This window comes from Fringilla coelebs (genome assembly GCF_963513975.1).
Source record: "Fringilla coelebs genome assembly, chromosome: 10".
In the NCBI taxonomy this organism is placed as follows: Eukaryota; Metazoa; Chordata; class Aves; order Passeriformes; family Fringillidae; genus Fringilla; species Fringilla coelebs.
The window spans coordinates 24252588-24274569 of record NC_140036.1 but is presented as its reverse complement, the minus strand read 5'-3'; the positions used below and the strand labels follow the sequence as shown (position 1 = coordinate 24274569).

Here is a 21982-nt window from a genome sequence, read left to right as displayed (position 1 = left end):
AGGGGACAGCCGGGGGTCGGGCTGTGCTCCAGGAACAGGAGCAGAGGGAACAGCGTATTTTGATTTTTTTTTTTTTTTAATATTGCAAATACAAACCAAGCCAGGGCAGGCAGCAGGCCTGTCGCAGCTGGGTTTGTCTGCGTTCTGTGCAGGTCGGAGATGGGCCGGCGCTCCTCGGACACGGAGGAGGAGGGCAGGAGCAGGAGGAAGAAGAAGCACCGCCGGCGCTCCTCCTCCAGCAGCTCCTCGGACAGCCGCGCCTACAGCCGCAAAAAGTCGGGCAGGAAATCCAGGTCCAGGTCGCGCTCTCGGGATCTCCCGTCCTGGTCCCATTCCTATGAGAAAAGGTGCATTTGTAGGAGTTTTTAGAAACTCTTTCATGTTGCAGCAGGAAGCTGGAAGGGTTTGGATCCCACGGGTTGGGATTTTACGGTACAGATTGTTCTGAACCTTAAGAGGTGTGAAACTGTTTTCTCTTTGTCAAAATAAAACCCCAAACTCACCACCATGACCAGGAATACCCACACCTCCTTCTCCCCAGGAGAATAGAGCAGGGAATGTGGGTGTCCAAAGGGAAATTCTGCTTTAAACCAGGGAAACCCCAGGAGGTAAATAACTGTACCTTTCTTCTGCCAGCAGGGACACCTCCCGCTGCCCCAGGGTGTTCCAGCCTGGCCTTGGGCACTGCCAGGGATCCAGGGGCAGCCCCAGCTGCTCTGGGAATTCCAGCCCAGCCAGGAATTCCCAGTTCCCAATCTCCCATCCATCCCTGCCCTCAGCAGTGGGAGCCATTCCCTGTGTCCTGTCCCTCCATCCCTTGTCCCCAGTCCCTCTCCAGCTCTCCTGGAGCCCCTTCATGCCCTGCCAGGGGCTCTGAGCTCTCCCTGGATCCTTCTCCTCTCCAGGTGAGCACCCCCAGTTCTGCCAGCCTGGCTCCAGAGGGGCTCCAGCCCTGCAGCAGCCCCGTGCTCCATCCTGGCTGTCTCAGTCTGGCTTGTGCTGGTGAATTTGCTGGGAAGTGGAGCTGGAGAACATTCCTGGTGTCCAGCTGCCCTGGGAATCCAGGAGGAAATGCTCCTGCCAGACCTTTGTGGAGTGGCTGCAGGGTGTGCTGAGAGGCACCTCAGGGGTTCCTTCCCTGCCCTTTCTCCTGCTCCTGCTGGGATCCCCATCCTCCCCAGGGCCAGGGCAGGAATCCCGTGGGATTCCAGCACAGCTCCAGGGCATCCCAGCTGCATCCAGGAATGACCCAGGGCTCTGCTTTTGGGGTCCTGCCTTTGCCCCTGGGGTAGGGCATCTATCCCTGCAGTTCAGGCCCTGCTCCATGCTGGGTTTATCCCTGACCCCCAGCAATCAAAGGCTGCAGTTTCTGGCATTCCTGTCCCTCATCCAGCAGGAACATCACCTTCCCTTTCTAGGAGCCCTGTTCTTTAGGATTAACCTCTGTATCCTGTCCAGCATCCCAGCTCCTGCTGCCCCTTTCCCTCATGCTGGACCATCTCTGAGCACATCCTGAATTCCATTCTTGTTTATATTGTATATATACAGTTTGAAAAATATAATATAATATAATATAATATAATATAATATAATATAATATAATATAATATAATATAATATAATATAATATAATATAATATAATATAATATAATATAATATAATATAATATAATATAATATAATATAATATAATATAATATTTTTATATTAACCGCATGTAAAGGTAAAAACCAGAGAGGATTGTAATTGTTAATTAGTTAACTATTAGGGAGATGGGGAGGAAGTGTTAATATTTGGATTTTGAGGTTAATATCATTTCTTTCACCTTTTTCTTTGGTGTGGAAGAATTTATTCTTTGAATAGACAAAAGTGGAGGGAGGGCAGAAGGAAGAGACCCTTTTGATTCCTGATTGGACTAAGGAGGGAACTGCCCTTAAATGAACTCAAATGAAATAAATTAACACTGATTAACTGATTCCTACTAATAGTAGTTAAAGACCCCAGCCCAGCTTCATTTTTTGTCTGGTTTGTGGATTTTGGAGGATCAGCTCTTTAGGGCAGCAGTCCCTATATGAGTTACTTGCTATGGGGGAATAGTGGGATCTGAGGCTTCTGGAGCACCCTGTGAACCCCCCAGGTCAGTACATGTTTCCTCAGGAATCCTTGGGGTTTTTTTAGCTGGTTTTGGGGTGTTTGGCAGGGCCAGGCTCACTCCTGGCTGTGTTTGCTCAGAAATTGTTTGGGGAGCAGTGCCAGCCTCACCCCAGCTGTGTTTTCTGAGGAATCCTTAGGGTCTGTCCCTGTATTTGGGGTGGTTTTGCAGTGCCAGGCTCACCGCAGCTGTGTTTTCTGAGAACCCCCTGGGGTCTGTCCCTGTTTTTGGGGTGTTTGGCAGGGCCAGCCTCACCCCTGGCTATGTTCTCTGGGAACCCCTTGGGGTCTGTCCCTGTTTTTGGGGTATTTTGCAGTGCCAGGCTCACCCCTGGCTGTTCTCTGAGAACCCCTTGGGGTCTGTCCCTGTTTTTGGGGTGTTTGGCAGTGCCAGGCTCACCCCAGCTGTGTTTTCTGAGAACCCCCTGGGGTCTGTCCCTGTTTTTGGGGTGTTTGGCAGGGCCAGGCTCACCCCAGCTGTGTTTTCTGAGAACCCCTGGGGTCTGTCCCTGTTTTTGGGGTGTGTGGCAGGGCCAGGCTCACCCCAGCTGTGTTTTCTGAGAACCCCCTGGGGTCTGTCCCTGTTTTTGGGGTGTTTTAGCAGGCCAGGCTCACCCCTGCTCTGTTGCAGGCGCAGACACAGGTCCAGCAGCAGCTCTTCCTACGGCTCCAGGAGGAAGCGCAGCCGCTCCCGGGGCAGAGGCAAATCCTACAGGTCCCAAAGGTCCAGGTCAAAGAGCAGAACCAGGAGGTAAGAGTCTCCACTAGGAAAAAAACAACAGTGGTATTTTACTGGAAAAACATTCCTGGCAAATCCTGCCAGAATTCCTGGGCTTGGGAGAAATGGGAATCGTGGCTGCAGGTGATGGTTCACACCACAGATCCCTGGGATTCCTCCTTTGGGGTCTCTGGAGTGCTTGCCACACACTAAATCTTTCAGTTACCCTGGTGAAACAGTTTTGAAGGCAAGATATTTATGTTGAGTTTGATTCAAGCAAAAAAAAAAAAAAATAGGGTCTTTTGGTGTCATAAATTTATTTGGCAATGTCTCATGGTCTTTTTTTCCTTTGGTTCCTGCTTTCCATAATTCCCACATATAGCACAGGCTCCCTGAAGTTAGAATAAACTGATTTTCTCACCTGTGTTCCTCTTGGAAAAGGATGAGTCTTTAGTTATGCAATCTTTTATTAATATTTAAGGATGTCTGCAGTGAAAGTTTGCATGCATTGGTTTGTGACAAACAAATATTTTGCAATTTAAATATTTAAATCTTAACCAGAAGTTGCAAAAGCTATTGTAAAAATCTGCTTTTCTTTTTTAATTAAAAGATGCTCAGGTTGTGTTTGTGTGTATTTTTCAATTAAGAGGTTTAACTGATGTTTATCCTGGATACCAGGTTTCCCATTAGCATTTTCTATTGATTTTAAATAATTTACTGAGTGGATCAGACAGATCAAAGCTGTTTGGGTCCATATTCAAAATCTTCAGCCGGGTGATTCTGTGTGCCTGCACTAAGAATTTGTTAAACCTTTGGTTTTCATGTCCAAACCAGGAGAGCTGTTGCCTCTAAATGTTGAAAAATTGTTGTTGAAAGATGTGAATATTCCCCTTTCTCTTCTTTGTGCTGTGCCATGACTTATTCCCAGCTGTTCACTGGAAGAGTTCCTTGAACCTTTTATTGCTGCAGTGCCTTTGTAGTAGAAATTTGATTATTTAGAGTTAGAAATAAATTTAGAAATTAAACTGCCTGACCTCTCCTGGAGTATCTTCCCCATTGGAGCTGTGCAGGATTCCTGTGGATATCCACTTTTTTTTTTGGCTAAGAAAATCAGTTTGAACCCACAGAAATGTCAGATGAGGTGAAAGTGAAGGCTTTTCACATACTCAGTGTTACAAAGTGTGATAAACTGATTTAAAATGGTTTTTATTGTAAAAAAAAATATATATAATAAGTTACAGACCTCATTAGCTATGGTTTAATGATCATACAATAATAGATAATAAATATAAATTGCAGATCTCACTAGCTGTGGTTTAGTGGTCATCTTTTCCAAGGGATTTGATTTTAATCATGGTTACAGTATATGGAAATTAGGCACGTAAAAACTTGCAAAACCTGGCTGCTGCTAGAAAAAACTGTGTATTGAATAGCTGATGTATCAGATATTTTAGGTATCAAGTATTTTATGTATTAAATATTTGATGTATCAAACATTTCACATATAGAGTGTGCAGCACTAGAGGGGTAGGGCTGCACATCCCTTTAAATGCTGGTCCTGTGCACCCCCACAGAGGGAGAATATTGCTAAATAACATCCCAGACGATCCCACAAGAGTCCAAAAGCTTCAAGTTAAACCCAGCAGGACCCATCCCATCCTTTATTGTAATTTTTTTCTGAGTCTGCTGTAGTGTGGCAGTGAGCAGCTCTGCATTAATCTGATTTTGGAGAGTTAAATCTTGGTTTAGCACAAAGCTGCTACTCCAGGCCTGTGCTTGCCCTGCTTGTCAGTGCTGAGCTCTTTCAGTGATGCCAAATAATCCCTTTTCTGCCTCAAAGTCACTCAACCCAAGGGCTCACCAGCTTTCCAGGGAGTTTAGGATTTCTCAGGCTGGAAAAGAGATTGTGGGGGAGAGAGGGAATGTGAGGGAGGTATAGAAAAAATAAACCTAAAAATAAAAATGATGGGAAAAGGTGGTTGAGGATTGAGGGTTCCCCATCTCTGCCCCACCTGGGGCAGGTGTGGCAGTGTTTATCCTGGAAAATGTGTGTTTATAGTGCTGGCGTGGAATTCTCATGAATTCCAGCTGTGATTCCGAATTTTTATTTGTTCAGGGTGGCACAGCTTATTTTCCTATGGCTTTTCAGGAACCACTGAAGGAACCACTTATAAATAGTTAATAAAAGGATCCAGAGGAGCTCAGGCAGACCCTGTGTTCCTGTGGTGAGGAATGGGTTATCCAAATGGAATATTCCTGGGGATCTCCAGCTTCTGCATTGCCAGGGAGGCAGGAAAAGCTGCTCTCCACCTGGAAAGGAGAGATCACCCTGGGTTTGTACCCTCCTGCTGCCCCCTCAGAGGATTATCCCCTTCAGGAGCCCAGAAAATGCCATTTGTAAATTTTATGTTACTTTATTTATTAGGAGTCTGCCTTTAGAAAATTCCCTTCCTGTTGGAAGTTAAGGTCTGGTACGCGGTCTCTTTAAATGCCTGGAATTGTTCTTGGTGTAAATCATGCAGGTGGCACAGATTCTGTATCCTGTGACATCTTTTCTCCCCACAATCCTCTTTTAATTTGTTTTTCAAGGTAGTGAAGGTGGTGTTAAAAGTAATGCATTTTTTAATAAGTTCTCCAACACAGGTGTTTTATTTGAGCAGGTGATTTACAGATCTCCAGCAGTGCAAAACATTGAGATAGATTAAGTTTTACTTTGAAAAGTTGGATTCTTATAATTGTATGTGTAAGATATTTTAAATAGGTATTGTTTGCAACCTAAACTGATTTCTTGTACTTTATTGGAAAAGACAACTTGTGCATATTGTGGTTATTTTATTTTAGATGCATTTTTAGGGTGAAAAAAGTGGGACTTCCCTGTGTCGTTTGTACTTTTTTTGAGAAGACAAGAAAACTTGTGCATATTATAATTATCCTATTTTAGATACATTTTTAGGGCTTGAAAAGGGGAGCTTCCTAATGATAGCTGTTTTATTTGAGAAGATAAAACAGCCAACACACACAAGTTTTCTTATTTTAGATGTGGTTTTTAGGGTGAAAAAAGTGGAGCTTCCCAGTAGTGGTTGTGTTTTATTTGAGAAGATAAGAAAACTTGTGCATATTATAATTATTCTATTTTAGATGCATTTTTAAAGTTAAAAAAGTGGAGCTTCCCAGTAATGCTATAAATTCCAAGCTGTCCTACAGTGAGGGAGTACAATGCAAATACGACTTAATAAGATCACAAACTGAATTTCAGCAGAAACAACCAAGATTTACATTAAATTAGGAATTTTAAAACCGATTTAGTTTGTTTTACTGAGCATTTGCTTAATAACATTTCGCCTCCTCACAATCTTTTTAAAGCCAATAATTCGTCTGCGAAGCGCAGGCACATCCTCCTGTGGAAAAATTGGAAGCAACAGCTCCCTCTCTGCAGCCAGGCATCCAGAGCTGGGAAGGAATATTTCAGCTCCAAGAAATTTAATAAATCATCCCATTTCCTAATTTGATCATATTAGATGCTGATGTGGAAGGAGCATTTCAAATAGCAGCTCCTCATTAATATACATCAGGCTGGGGAATAGCAGGGAATACTTATGGAGGGATGTCACAGTTCCTGTTCCTTAGTTTACTAAGTGGAACAGGTTGATGTGATCCTGGGTGTTATTTGTCACTGTCTTGCTAAAATGGTTTGGGTCGAGTTATGGAGTCCAGGAAGACGGGGCTGATAAATCAAAAGTGGATTGAGTGGACAGCAGGCAGTGATTGATACCGTGACAGGATATGAGGAAAGGAATCTTGATAGGAGCATGCCCGATATTGAATATGAGAAGGAAAATGGCCCTGGAGTATGGATATTATTCAAGGAAATGAGAATAATAATATCATCTTGAAATTATTGCTGGGTGAAGATTAGGGGAGTTCTTATTAGAATATTCTGCTGCTGTGGCTCCTGCAGGATTCTGGGCTGGATGGAGCCCTGGGAATACCGGCAGAGTTTGCGCTGCGATTGTTCTGCCAGTTAATCACGTAGAAAATACTCTGCAGCAGAACTTGCTGCACAAATCTTCTAATTCACTGAGCTTTAGATAGAATTAACCAAAAATGGTGACCTTTATTCCCTGATTTCAGCCAATCCTGGAAGTGCCTGTGAATATGCGAGTTTGCTTTATTGTCTGCCAAATGTCTTTGGCCTTTCCCATTATGTTAAACTGCAAACTGCTGCCTTAAAATATCTTTAATGCACTTCAAAATCAACACCAAACCAGCAAGTGCAGCTGTACGTGTTGAAGAGGAAAAAAAGATGATATGGGAAGTAATCCTGCCTGGAGAGCTGATCCTTGGCAGTGTGGCTGAAGGAGGTGTTGGATCAGGTTTTACATATTATTTCTTTACCATTCCTCCAGTCTAATTATTTCATGTTGCAGGTTATTGCAGCCAGGGCAGGGGAGCTGCTGCTTAGGGCTGGCTTTGGCATGGGTTTGGGTTTGGGGATGCAAAAGCAGCTGCCATTATCAGTTAATTTGTGCTCTTTAAAACCAGGGTCCTCAAGTGCAGTGTGAAAAGAGTCATTAAATAACTGATAGTAAAACCCCACTGATTATGGTTTTTTGGGGTCTTTCAGAGTTTCCCTTTTTAATCCCTTCTGAAAAAAAATTGCTGTTATATATTTTATTGAAGGGTTGGTACTGCACAGTTTGTAAGACTTTTTAAAGATGGTATCACTGAATGCTTTTGTATTTGTGTTACTGGTACCTGTCTTCAGTTAATCTCCTTTTTTCCATGCAATTATTTTAGTCTGGGATTGAAGTGCTGGAGTCTTTCCACATTAAAACCTGGCCTATCAGACCTCAGAGCTGATAAGAACTAGTGGATCAAGACATAATTTGTAGTAATTTTCTGTCTGTCTGTCCTGCTCAGCACATGCTGGTGGAGAGCTTTTCATGGATTAGAGAGCAGGGGCTTCATTATGAAAACTTCAGGAGGGATTTCCTCAAACAGCATTGGCCTAAAAGGAAAATGAAGCTTTTTAGGAGAGAGGAAATTAAACGGGATGGATGTTTTGAGTGGACAGCAGATAAAAAAAGAGTAAAATTGTAATGGGCCTGGAGAGTTTATGGAGGAACAGGAAGATTGGTGGAAAAAAAAGAATGGAAATTCTCCAGTGGTGGGTAAAGATCCACTGTGGTGGTGTGGAGTTAGAAGAGTGATTTTTTTTTTTAGGGGTGTTGAGGTGAGAATTTCAGGGTGGTGCAGCTGTGGGATTAAAGCTGGTGATGTTCCAGGTGAGAGCAGAGGTCTGGCTGTGGGACTGAGTGCAGGCACAGCTGATGGTGGCTGTTCAGGAGAAGGAAAGGTTGGGACAGAGGGAAGGTTTCTGGCTGGCCATGCAGCAGCTGTGTCTACTGGGAGGGGTGGCACTGGGCTGGGACAGAGGGATGGGACAGGGACAGCCAGGGCCCTTCTCCAGGGCTGGGCACACAGGGACAGAGCTGAGCCCTCTGCAGCTGGGAAAACCCTTTGGAAATGCCAAAGAGGAGTTTTCCAAAGAGAAGCAGGCAGGAGTCCTGGCACAAATCAAGCAGTGCTGTTTAATTAGAACATTGCTTTTGAAATTCCAGGCCATTCCATGCTTCTGTAATTTTATTCTTGTGATTAATTCTTAGGATTGCATAAGTTTTTTGCCTGGTTGTAGCCACTGGAGTTCCTATTCCTTTCAAGTACTGATCTTCATCTTAGGATATTTTTTTCCCCTGTCCTTGCTCCTCAAGTTAACCCACTCAGGTGCAATTATGTGAGGAATCAGTGTAAATATTGCATGTTCCTTTCTCTTTCTACTGCTGGGAAGGTTTTAAGCCTTTGGTCCATTAGCAAATAGATTTAATTAAGATACTGAGTATTTCTTTCATGAAACTTCAAATAAAAGCTTGGGGCAGGAGAGTGGAATTGACATTACTGAGTGTGATCCTGCTGACGGTAATGTCAGCTCACGTTTATTTTTCCCCCAATAAATCCAACCCTGCAGTTTTTATTTAGGATCTTGTTGCATCCCACGTTGTATCAGCACCAGCCTCTAAAAATATCTTTTCTTTTGTTGCAATAAGTGACTTTTTGAAGAGGAATGATCAGTTTGTGTCCGTGGCTGTCCAGGAAAGGCCCAGAGGTGGAGCAGGAGCAGTGAGGATATCCTGGAGCAGCAGGCACTGCTGAGCTCATTGCCCACCCTTAATTGACCACTTTGGGAAATTAAACTTCACAGGGCAGCGCCAAGGGCCCTCCAGTTATCAATAAAGGCACAGAGCTGCGAGTGACAGCTGCTTTGATGCTTTTCATTGGTATAAAACCAAAACCAGGAGCCTTAAAAAAGCTCTGAATGCAAAAGTGCTGTTCATTTGGAGCTCAGGGAAGGTTGGTTTTTGTGCAGCCCAGGTGTTGGGTACACAGTGTGTTTAAAGCACAGCTCATCACTGCTCCAGCACCTCTCATTCCTCCCTTTGGAAAAAAGTGTCTTTGCAGGTTGTTGGGGTTTTTTAGTGCTTCAGCTTTCTGTTTGGAAAAGGAACTCCCCTTAGTAAGGAATTCAGTGTGTCTGTATTCTAAACCACTATATATTTTAACTTTTTTTTTTTTTTTTAATTCTCTTTTTTCTCTGCTACCAAAGCTCTGGCCATGAAATGGAATCTGTTTTCTCTTTGCTGCAGGGCTCGTGTTTCTCGAGGCAGCCCTGCACAAGCAGATGTCTTGGGGATGCCCTGGTAATCCAAGACCCTCTTTGCTCTGTCAGTTGTTGCTCTTTCCAGGGTTCATTTCTAGGAGTGATTTTTCCCACTGTGAAACACAAAATAGTAGAGTTTAGTAGTAAAAATGTACTCTTTATTCCTTTCTTTCACTCTTTCTAATTCTGATAATGTATGGCAGGAACAGAATTTGGTTAAAATGGTGAAGGCAAAAAAAAGTGGATTTGTGCCAAAGAAGTGCTATGGAGAGGTTGTGTTGGGTGTGGAGGGATAGAGCAAGGGGGAATCAATTCCCACTGCCAGAGGGCAGGGCTGGATGGGATTTTGGGAAGGAATTCTTCCCTGGGAGGGTGGGAGGGGCTGGGATGGGATTCCCAGAGCAGCTGGGGCTGCCCCTGGATCCCTGCAGTGCCCAAGGCCAGGCTGGACACTGGGGCTGGGAGCAGCTGGGACAGTGGGAGGTGTCCCTGCCATGGATGTGGATGAGCTTTAGGGTCCCTCCCAACCCAGAGCATCCCATGATTGTCTGTAAACCAGCATCCCTGCCCTGGAATCCTTTGCTGTCAGTTGTTTCTGGGACTCCAGACGTTGCTCCCTAGCAGGACGTGGCTGTGTGTGGGCAGGGCAGCCCCTGCTGCAGGCAGGGTTTGGGGGCTGTTGTGTCAAACCTTATCCCATAAAAATCCATTTTCCTGTGGGGTCCAGGCCGTGCCATTCCCAGAGTGTGCTCTGGGAGAGAGTCCATGATTAACCTGATTAAAACTCTGCTATCCTGCCCCTCCTTGGCTGTCCTTTGTGCTGCTGCTTCTCCTCCTGCATCTGAGCTCCTCAGCTTTACATTTTCCCACTTTCCAGCACTGAGGCTCCCAAAAATTCCAGAGCAAGCTGTAGAGCTGATAATTCATCTGCTCCTAGTGCAGCTTTAGTGGCATCAAGCCTCAGCCCTGGCAGAGCCATGGCAAAGCTGCACCTGACTTGAGTGACTCCAGATTATCCCAAGCTGGGGCGTTCTAGGGAGAAAAGGTTCCCAAAAGAAATGGGATCATTGCAGGCATGTGCAGAGCTTTTGTCCTTTTGCTGTTAAACTAGAGTGTGAACAACTCTCTGAACAAAATAGTGAATATTCAATATGTGGTGAAGGTAATAAAAAGGTGGGAAAACTTGGATTTGTTTTTGCATAGTGTAACTGAAGACAGGTGTATTAGATATATAATGTACATTTTAAAAAACTGAAATGTAGAAAGATACGGGAATTTAGTATCTATACCATAATTGTAACTATAACCAAAATATTTTGATTGTGCTCTTGTAGAATTTTATTTTGAGTTTTCTGCAAGATTCTTCCATGCAAAGCCCCAAAATCCTGGGAAATGTGTTTCAATGGGGAGTTTCCTTGTCCATGGGTGTTATTGTAAGATACTCTCCAGTTGTGTCTTTTATTGGATCATCTCCATGTCTCTTAGGAAGGCAGCCTCTCAATGAATTTTAAGGGTCAGGTCATGCTCAGCTCAAAAAACTGATGTAGATTCTGGTTGTAATTCTGTGCCGTGGGTTTATGTCCTAGAAATGAAGGCAAGGCCACAGTATGGGTTTATTATTTGTATTTCTGTATAAGCTCTTAGGTGTCTATTTTTCTTCCATGGTTTTTGGTTCTCCTCTATGGAAACATGCTGGGATAAACTGAATTTTGATAGAATTTAAATTAATCTGTGGCACAGCACTGAAAATCTGTTCCCAGTCTATATCAAAAAGAGATGCTAAAAGTTTTCCTGTTAAAGCTCTGAGCTTCTTGATTGGAGAATGGGTGAAAAAAAAAAAAGCAAAGCCTTTTCCTATTTTTCTCCTATATAGTCTTCTTGAAGTTCTTCCAAATTAGATTTTAAATGCCAATTAGGAGGTTGAATATACTAAAATAAAAGCAAATACAACCAAAATGGCCTCACCTTATGGCTAGTTAGGCTTTTTCTCTCAAAAGCAGAACCTTTGCTCTGAGCATGGCTTTGAGAAAGATATTCAGCTTAATGAACACATTAATTAGAACCATAACTATTTATAAGATAATTAGAAACGAAGCACGGTAAACTGGGCTTTTCCTGCAATTAATGGAGGATTAATTACTGGAGGTAATGAAGTGGATTTTTAAATGCATTAAGGTGAAGTACAGAGATGTGCAAGGCTTTGTGATAGTTGCATAATTATTCCAGGCTGTTTGAGCAGAGCTCCTATGAGCTCGCTAATAAGCATCATTGCATCATTATGTATGCACTTAAAAAGACTTACCACCAAAATGACTGCCTAATTATTTCTAATTGGCAGGACTCTGTGTAGTCATTGAGCTGTTTGTAGCCATTTTAAGGTTCATTTAACTATCCTTGGGGCCATGTGATAGATGGAAAAAAGCTCCTGCTCGGCGCTGGCCTTGGCTGGCGCCGTTAATCAGTTTTGGTGGGCTCCAGTTTGAAATGCATTTGCTCCTGCAGAGGTCAAAACCTGAAGTAGTCCAAGCAAAGTTTGGCTTTTTGAAGCCACTTGACTGTATTCATTAGCAATTAGTAAAATAATTGCGTCTGTGGCTGTGTTTGGATTTCTGTCGGGCCGGGTGTGCTTTCATCGCCCGCCCTTCTCGCGGCACACGAGCTTCCCAGGGATCCAAACCTTCTTCCAGAGCCCCTTCCAGCAGCTTCAGCTCTCTGCCACTGTGCAGCTGCAGCACCTTTCCTCAGCCATTTGCTCCCTGAACCAGCTCCCAGCATTTCACCACCAGCAGCTCCTGCTCCCAGTGGAAGTTTGTACCGCGGGACAGCTCGGGAATCTCCGAGGAACTGGGCTGAGCGTCGGGTGAGGAGCCAGGAGCAGGCAAACCCTGCTCTTTGGGAGGCTGGGGCATCCATTCCCCAGCTGCTGACAGCTCTGATGTCCCAGGACATCTCCCAGCAGCAGGAATAATCCCAGGTCTGTGTTGGGTCAGTGCAGCCAGCGGGAATTCCATTGGGAATGTCGTGGCTGGAAAGCCTCTCCTGTTTGGAGAGCGTGGAATCATCTGGGGGGGTTTATCTGCCCAGCTCTGGGGGCTGAACGGGAGATCCTGCCAGGAGAGGCCTGGGAAGGTCCTGGGTGTAATCACAACCATCTGCAGGGCACTGTCAGCTACAGGGGCAGCTCAAACTGCAGCCTGAGAAAAGAAAGGTCAGCAGTGGCCATGGGGGCACAAAAAATGGGCTTTGGGGAATGTGATATTAATGCAGAGCCCAAACAATTATTGTGGTTAAAGTGTGAGGTTGATTAAAAAGAGTTATGAATTAGAAAACAACCAAAATGTCATTTATTCGTGAGATATTGGTTCAAATAACAAATACTGGTTCAAATAACAGATAAAGGATTAAAGCAAGTGAATTGTGGCAGTGTAAGCAAAAATAAAAACAAATCCTTAAGGAAAACTGCAGAATTGTTTCAACTTTTTAAAAACTGGTTTAATTGTGAGATTTCTCTAAGGGTAATATTTTGATTACTCTGTAAGCAAATATTCAATACAGTCCCTCCCCTCCAACACCCCCAGGATGGTGTTGATGCTGTTCATCAGCACCTTGGTGGAGTGAATCTTGTCAGAGCTGTGGGGACAGAATTGTGGAAGGTTTTGAGTGACACAACAGGCACTGGTTTATTTTTGGAATTTATTTTTGGAATTCCTCAGCTGCCTGGTTTGGGTAATGTTCTCAGTGATGGAAATAATTCTGTTTTCATTTTAATTCTTGCCTTGAGGTCTGGAAATGCAGGTGAGGGTGGTCCATAAGAGCTGCTGCAGAGTCAGGAACCTGTCACTCTTTCCTGGGCTAGCTGAGGCTTTTGTGAGCTTCTTGTGTGTGTTAAACAAAAAGCAGAGCTTGGGAGAAAGTTCCATGAGACCCTTTTTTTAACAAAACCTAGCTATGTAGAAATCACATCATAATTCACCTTTATTCCCCATTTAAATTAGCACTGACACCAACCAGTTTGTGCTCAGCATCATCAGCTGATCAGAGCAGTCAGGACACATTTTGAAATATAATAATTAAGTACTTCTGTTGCTTTATGTATTTTTTTAAAAACAATCCCGATTTTGTTGTTTCTCTCTTTCTGGTGTGAATTATTTGACAATGTTTTATGTAACTATTGCACATTCCATGAGGAAAACACCAATTTTTAGAATAGTAAATGAAATATTGAGAGTTTCTTCCCTGGAGTTTTTAATTAGCCCTAAGAATTGGTCTTTGGGAGGGACAGGACAGGGTTAGAGGTGGTAACTCCCAGAAAAGGAGATTTTGGGGCTGGGAAAGGTGGCAGCTCCTGCTCTTCAGCAGTCTGCAGGAATGGAGCTGTTCAGTTTTCATCCAGGAATGTTGAAAACAGCCCCTGCCTCCTTCTGTCTGCTGTGTTTGTTACATGCAAAATATTTAAAGGGAGATGCATCCATCTTGCATGGAAATTGGGGAATTATCCCTGTGTTTATAGAGTGTGCACTGGAAAATAGACACAAAATATCCAAACTCTTTATGTTGTTATGTTGTCCCTCCCCAAGATTTTGAGTGGATGGTGTGAAATATTTTTGTTCCTCTTGTGTCTTTCTAAAGCCTTTTCATGACTTAATTTTTGGACATCAGTTATAGCAATTTTCATTTAAAATGTTAAGTTTATTTTGTTTTTATTTTGGGAAAATGAGGTGTTCTAAAAATGTTTCTGTATTCTTCATAAGCATGTGGTGGTAAAAAGTACAGGTGGAATACCTTACATTTTTTAACATCTCATAAAATTTAAGCCTCAACCTGTCTGGTTATCACTGAATTAAGGAAAAAAAATTGCTTTTTTTAAAAGCTGTGAGCAGAGAGAATGGGTTCATTTGTTTTACTCAGGAAAAGGTAGAGACACAGCTTTTCATCCAGCTGTTATTACTTGTGTTGCTTGTGGTCATTATGAATCAGTCAGTCTCAATATTTCCAGCCTTCTAAATTAGGTATTTATTTCTAGGAAATGCTTTAATCCTGTCTTTAAGCAGATTTTTTCTTTGCCTTTTAAAAAGTGTTGCAGTGTTGAAGAATGAGGAATATTCAGGTTTTTTTCTCCTGTTGTTTCAATTTTGGCTTCGTGCTGGTGGCACTTTGAGATCTCAGTTCCAGTGCTGGTGCTGCATCACCTAAATTGGGATTTTTTGGCGTTTTTTCTAGTTTCTGAGAGCAGGTGGTGTCCTGGTGTGTAAGCTGATTTCAAATATGTGTTTAGGTAATTCCCTTCAGCTGTCTAATATAAATTTGGGGAGGTAAGGACACACAGATATTACAGAGTCTTTAAGCTCAGCCCATCACTGGGGCCTCAGTCTTGGAGGTTTTATGATCCCAAAACCTGAACTATTGGGTTTGTCCCAGCAGGCAGAGGAGCAGTGTTTACCTGTAATTAATCTGAGCTGAGGCACAGGGGAAGTGGAAAATCTCAACCTGAAAATCTCTCCTGTCTGTCCCTTAACATTTTACCATAATATCAGAGGTGTTGTCAAATTTACAACAAATAATTGCCTGGCTGGTGATTCCATCTGGAGAATGAATTGGAGCCTTTTCCATGCTCTGGGATCCATCCAGGGCAGATGCAGAGGCACTAATGCCTGCACAGGCAGAGAGGGATAATCTGGGCTGTTTGTCCAGAGTCCTGCAGAAAGCTGCACCTTTGTTTTTTCAAATAGATTCCAGCTGCTTGGAGAAGGGAATAACTCCACGTGCTTGTAGGAATTAATTACAGGGGCTGATGGATCTGCTTGCTAATAGGGCTTGTTTGTTCCTGTAGAATTCCAGTTCCCCCCCCCCCCCCCCCCTTTTTTTTGAGAAAATATAAAATATCTTTCCTCCAGGATTGCAACATTTAAACTTTCATTCAGCCCATTTTTTACTGGCTGCTTTTCCTCAGCCTACGCAGGGGCAGTTCTGGGGTTTGCTTGGGAGAGGAAGGAATTTCCTTGCTGGTGTCTTTGTGTGGCAAATGAGCAACTGTTGTGTTTTGCCTCACCTCGTGTTTTAAACTTTTTGTATGACCAGAAAACAAGTTTGGTATTTTCAGCTCAATTGAGCCTTCTTTTGTTTTGTTTTCAGATTATTGGAATGATGTTTACTTCCCTTATCCACATTAACTTTGGTTTTCTGTGGGAGTTTTTATCTAATGTACCTGCACCTGGGTATTGAGCCCTTTTATTTTTTTTTAGGTGCTTGTGATGTTTTTGCCATTAAATTCCAAGACTGCTTTGAATGAGAAAGCCAAAAGTCCCTCACATTCCTTGTCCTGTTTGTTTAATAGGACAATGTACCAGTTTCTGTACTAACTTTGGTTTCCTTATTATTTTATTCCCTAAAGATGATTAGAATTAGATTCCAGATTTTTCTGCTCAGTCATGACATGGCTACAGGAACATAGGGTTAGAAAAAAGTCCTGCTTTGGGACACACTCTGAGAAGAGGTGAGGGAAGTTCATGTCAGGTAAAACCAGATGGGTTCTTAGCTGATGATCTTAATTTGAGGTTGAATTTTAGGAAGGAGTCTTTAAGCAGATTGACAAGGGAAATAAATGGTGTATCTCCCTGCTTGGGTAGCAGGAGTTTAATCCATGATCTGTCTCTCAGATAACACCCAGTGACGTCTATTTTTGGTTTTAGTTTGGCATTGAAGGGTTCATTGAGGTGCTCCTGCAGCTGGCAGGGCCTGGTGGGCTTCTCTCCCATGGCCATTCCTCAGTCAGGGAGCGGTGCCTGGATCCCAGGGGATGGGCAGGGAGCGGTGCCTGGATCCCTTGGGATGGGCAGGGAGCGGTGCCTGGATCCCTTGGGATGGGCAGGGAGCGGTGCCTGGATCTCTTGGGATGGGCAGGGAGCTGTGCCTGGATCCCTTGGGATGGGCAGGGAGCGGTGCCTGGATCCCTTGGGATGGGCAGGGAGCTGTGCCTGGATCCCTTGGGATGGGCAGGGAGCGGTGCCTGGATCCCAGGGGATGGGCAGGGAGCGGTGCCTGGATCCCAGGGGATGTGCCTGGATCCCTTGGGATGGGCAGGGAGCGGTGCCTGGATCCCAGGGGATGGGCAGGGAGCTGTGCCTGGATCCCAGGGGATGCAGGGAGCAGTGCCTGGATCCCTTGGGATGTGCAGGTTCTGGGCACAGCTCTGTGGCCCCAAGGCTCATAGAGGGAGCTCGATGTGTTTGGGGTTGTTCTCCTCCTCCCAGCTGATCTCCCGTGGGTTTTCCAGCCCCTCACTGATGTCCAGGCCATGCTGGAAGTCCTTCCCAAGGACTCCTTGTGGCAGAGGAGGCACCTTCATCCCCCTTGGAATCCCGAGCAGGAGGTTCTCCAGGAGTCTGGAGAGCTCAAGCTGTGTCAAACCAGCTGCTTTAGAATTCCAGCAGTGTCCCATCCCTGGGTTCCTCTCTCCAGCTGCACCCCTGTCCCTCTCCATGCTGCCTTTCCAGTAACTCCATCTTTTCAGAATGACAGTTGTGGGAATTTTACCTCCTCAAATGTTTGATGATGTAGTTTCCATGATTTAGAAGTGCAGAATTGCTGGGCTGAGTTGGTGCTGGTGTTTGGTGAGTGCATTTCCTCAGCTCTGCATTTGGCATAATTTGCCACACAAAGACACGAGCAAGGAAATTCTTCCTTTCCCAGCCAAATCCCAGAGCTGTCACAGCCCAGGCTGAGGAAAAGGCAAGCAGGGAGAAATGGGCTGGATGAAAGTGAAATGTTGCAGTCCTGGAGGAAAGACATTTTACATCATCTCCAAAAAAGTTCATGGTTGTCCCTGTTCTTTTTTTTATTTCATCCTGCTTCTCTCTGGCACTGTGGGTGCCAGAGAGAAAATCTTAAATATTCCCTTATTCTGAAATATGTTTTGTCATTTTCTAACTGTCCAAACTGCTGGTTTGAAACAACTTTTCCCTCTTTGCATCAGTGTCATTTCAGGTTGAAACTCTGACTCTGCTGCTGCCTACTTTTGTTATCACTTGCCTTATATTGAACAGTAAATTTTTAAAAATTACTATTATCATACATATTAGCTATATTTAACTTCCTCAAAGACATGCATTTTAAAATTGCAAACTAATAACAGTTTTATAGAGGCAGCTACATTTGGATTATATATACATCTTTAATAATTTCTGCAGTCTGAGTGACTGCAATTGATACCTGAAATTATTTTACCTTTCCAACAACTCGTACCATGATTTTTTTTTTTTTTCCTGGTGGTGAAGTTGAGTTAAACAAGGAACTTTCTCTTAATATGCTTTGAAAGAGAACATGGCATTTTGCTGCAATTACTTGTGTGTTTGCACTCTGGCTTTATTAGCAGTCTGAGCAGCCAGGCTTGATGCAGCGCAGTTGTTCCATTGTTCTGGCCCAGCCCTTGGATTTATGGCTGGAGTATTAAAGAGCCCTGGATTTGTTGGCTTTTGTTTGTGGCCATTGAGCTAAAAGTAATCTAATAAGGCTTGTGTCAGGTGAGAGATGCTGAGAAGAATTCCAGGAGAGAAGTTGACATCTCAGCACCCTTCTTTGGAGTGGGGGGTGCTGTTTAGCAATAAAACAGATTATTTGTGCAAAAATTGATCTTTCCTGGAAGAGCTGAAAGAGAAGAAAACAAACCCTGTCTCGGTTTTGGGCTCTAATTCCTCTTTCCATTTAAAAAAGTCTCTCTTTTGCAGTTGTAACCTTTTGAAGAGATTAGATTGGACCTCTAAGATAGAGTTCAGTGCTTTAGTGCAATATAATTGGGGAAATACTAAACGCCACTGACCTCATTTCCTTTAGAACAATGAGAATTAATAGTTGCACGTTTTATTAGGCTGATATTCCAGATGTAGTGTACATTTAATTAAGTGTAGTTTCCTTTTGGTTATGGTATGTGGCTCTGCTTTTTGTCGCAAATTCTTTCTAGTTTTACAGTTTTCCACATGTTTTCTTTCACCATTTATGATTTTTTCAAAGCGGGGCTATAAGGATTTAAATCACTTTAGCATGCAGCAAAACAGTTCCCATTCAAACAATAAACGCCATTTTAAAAAGCCTTTAGATCTTCTGTCACTTCATAAATATAAATGTATAAAAACATTATGCAGTTGTAGTGCCCACCTGCTAATTAAATGCAGATTTCCTCAAACTTGTTTTAAAATCCGCTTATTTGTTTCAACTCGGTCTCTGCTCAGAATACATATGGCCCTTGTGAAACTAATTATGCTTATGGAGCAGCTGTTAAATTTAGTGCAACTAATTTTATCCAATATTTTACATTTTAATTGATTACCTGTGAAGAAATTAGCAAATTAACACTTATTGTGCAGTAACTGAATGGGCTTTTATGGAGACTTTCAATTTTTACAAGCGGCCCGAGTGCTGATGGAATAAAGCCATTTCTTAGGGCTGCAGATAGGGAACTTATTGGTGAGCCTTGATTATCTGGTGTGAGAATTTAGGGATCCCGAGTGATGCCAAGCATCTGTGTGTTCTGCAACTTAGACATGAAAAGCAGATTGGAAAGTAATGGCTTTTCACAGAATTTTGGGAACATATGGGCTTATCTGGATCTAAGAACCCTTTGAAGATCTTTGAACTTGACTAAATGACTTAACCTTTGGCATGGTGGGTGGGTGTTTTGGGTGTTGTTGGGGGGGAAGGGGATCCATGCTGGAAATCTCCTCTACTGCTTCATTTTTTAGTTTGTTTTTTTTTCCCCCCCTCTGGTAGTTCCATAATTTGAACATTTGGGGTCTTGCTTTAATAGAACTAATTGTGATTCTTGTTATTTTTCAACAGCAGATAAAATAGAAAATCTGTCTTCTCTGCCAGATCTTTTTTGGCCTTTTGTTGTGGTTTGGTGATGAGCTGGGGACGCAGATGACTTTTGAGAGCTCCATTTCAGGAAGTTTTATCTTGATTTCCTGTCCTGTAGATCTTGCAAGATACTTTAATAGGAATTAAGGAACAGCAGAGAGAGACTCCTCCCAAGGCCATGGAGTGATGGGACAAGTGGGAATGGGCTGAAGCTGGTGGAGGGGAGGTTTGGAGGGGATATTGGGGAGGAATTCATCCCTGTGAGGGAGGTGGGGCACAGGGAAGCTGTGCCATGGCAGAGACACCTTCCAGTGTCCCAGGGAGCTCCAGTCCCTGCCTTGGACACTGCCAGGGAAGGGGAAATTTGATGCAATTACTCTTCTAATTTTTCAAAGCTGTTCCCTGTGTATAGATGTCACCTGCCACCAGTTCTGCACAGACATGGGGATGAGCAGAGATGCAGGAGCTGAGCATCCAGCCTGCCTGAGCTGAATTTGTTATTTGTACCTGCAAAAGGTAGAACTGAACTCCAGTTCAGATTTGAGCTGAGAAACTGGAGATCTTTAGCAAGAAATATTTTAGATTCCTGTTATTCCTGGTGGGAGGACTGTGCCATTAAGTGAGGACAGGCCCTGCATCAATTCAAGGTGATTTGTGTTGCTACAGGGCTTTGTTTGTTTTGTTGTTTGGGGTTTATTTTCTGGTTTGGACTTGCCTGCAGAGTTCTGAGGAGCCAGGCTTACCTGGAATAGTGGATTTAGGGCAGTGTTCTGTAAATCTGTGCTGCCTCATCATGATGTTTGTAAAAACAGTGTCTCTGTGCCAAACAAAAATTAGATTTAATATCCAGAATTCTCCTTCAAGTCAAAATTTCTTCTGCCTGAGGAGTAAGGATGGATGGATAGCACTTTTACATTTGTGATGACACACTAAAAATCCATTTTGAGCCAGCAAATGCTCTCCAGTTAAGAATCCAGCACTGCAGTGGTAATTTGATCTATTTCTTGGTGTTAATAGAGTGACCAGGATGGGAGAGCTGCTGTTGGAAGGTACCAGCTGCTGAAACAGGAACCCAGTCCTGACCTCTGGAGCTGCTCCTGGCAGCAGTGGGGACCTGAACTCCCATGTGCTGGACAAATTCCAGAAGTGTGATTTATAGCCTCATCTGGATGGAGGATTTTCTTTTGCTTAGTCTATTGTTGAGTTTTATTAAGCAGTTGTTGTTTCATAAAAGGAGGGATTTTGTCTGTGTGATTTGGCTTTTAAAGGCCTTGGGAGTTTTGCACTGCAGGAGGTGCTAAAGAAACTTTTAATGCTGTTTTTAAAATTTCCCCATTTCCCTCAGTACTTAGTGGAACTTTTCTATGAGGTGCCATCAGAACTTTCGTGGGAATCATGGAATTGTAGTCATGGGATGGTTTGGGTTGGGAAGGACCTTAAAGCCCATCTCACTCCATCCCCTGCCCTGGGACGTTCCAAAGTCAGGGTGCTCAGGCAAGAGGAACCAAGGAAAACTTGACCTGATTTTTCCCAAATATCCCTTGTCCACTCAGGTAGCATTGATCTGTGACAAACTATTAAATAAAACTTAAAAAATGCTCCACAAGAAATTCAGGAATAATGAAATAATTTTGGACACACAAAGAACCTGCCCTAAAACTTCTGGATCTTTTTTTCCATTTTGGTAATGCATGAATCCTTCTTTATGTGTTTTAAGTTATTTTGCATCTCTTTTCAGTGCAGGAGCAACGTTTACTTTTTCACTTCTTTTGCTAAATTGTCAGTTTAAAGGTATTAAATTGTGACATGTGCTATATTATTAGATGTATTTATGAAATGTATTGAAATGAAATAATAAACTCTAACGAGGCTGAAGTGCAGTGCTGGTGAGAAATGGCTGATGGGTTGTTCTGATGGTGAAATTTTGTAACTGTGAAGTAGGGCAGCAAGATCTGAGATTTTCACTCTAGACCTTTAAGACATTTAAAAAGTGTTTGTATTCAGGGCTGATTAGCCAAAAGCTTCTAAAACCTGGAGATGAAACCTTGGTAGCAAATTAAGCCTGCTGATGTCTGACTTCACTCCCTGTGGTTTTTGGAGAAAAAAATTATCTGGATGTCTCTGTAGAGGGAGGCAGAAGAATTGGTGGTACTTTGTTAGACTAATTTGGTATTTTACACTTTAGGGATCCTTTTTGTCTGCCTAGAAGCAGCCTCTTCTTTCTCTGGTGAAGGAGAACCTTCCTTCACTATTTGGGTGCTTCCCACAAGAGTTTTGGTGACTCCTGTTCTGTTTGTTTAGATAATCCAATAGATGCTGTAAAAGATTTAACCTGTTCTAATCAGAATCTCTTCCCCAGTTGCTTTGGGATAATTTTTTCCTGTCAGGCTACCTGATGCCTTAAGTTTAACTTTTATATTTCCCAAATTCTGCACTGCCCTCCAGCAGTGTGTGACTCTGAGCTCCACAGACAGTGCCAGCAGCTCTCCTCACAGCCCAGGCACACACAGCAATCCCTGCCCAGCCCCAGAGCCCAGGACAGCGCTGCA

At 43.3% G+C, this 21982-nt stretch overlaps 1 protein-coding gene across 3 annotated transcripts in view; it reads left to right on the top strand.

The window, feature by feature from the left end:
- The window catches only part of RSRC1 (arginine and serine rich coiled-coil 1), a 95759-nt gene that overhangs the window by 872 nt on the left and 72905 nt on the right, over positions 1-21982 (top strand). Inside the window, exons 3-4 of one of the 3 annotated variants that reach the window (XM_084212394.1) lie at positions 153-293; positions 2783-2902. In XM_084212394.1, the coding sequence (XP_084068520.1) occupies positions 160-293; positions 2783-2902 (254 nt within the window). In that variant the 5' untranslated portion in view covers positions 153-159. Of the gene's footprint in view, positions 1-152; positions 348-2782; positions 2903-21982 lie in introns of all 3 variants that reach the window. The other 2 variants (XM_084212393.1, XM_084212395.1) reach the window with 2 other exon arrangements.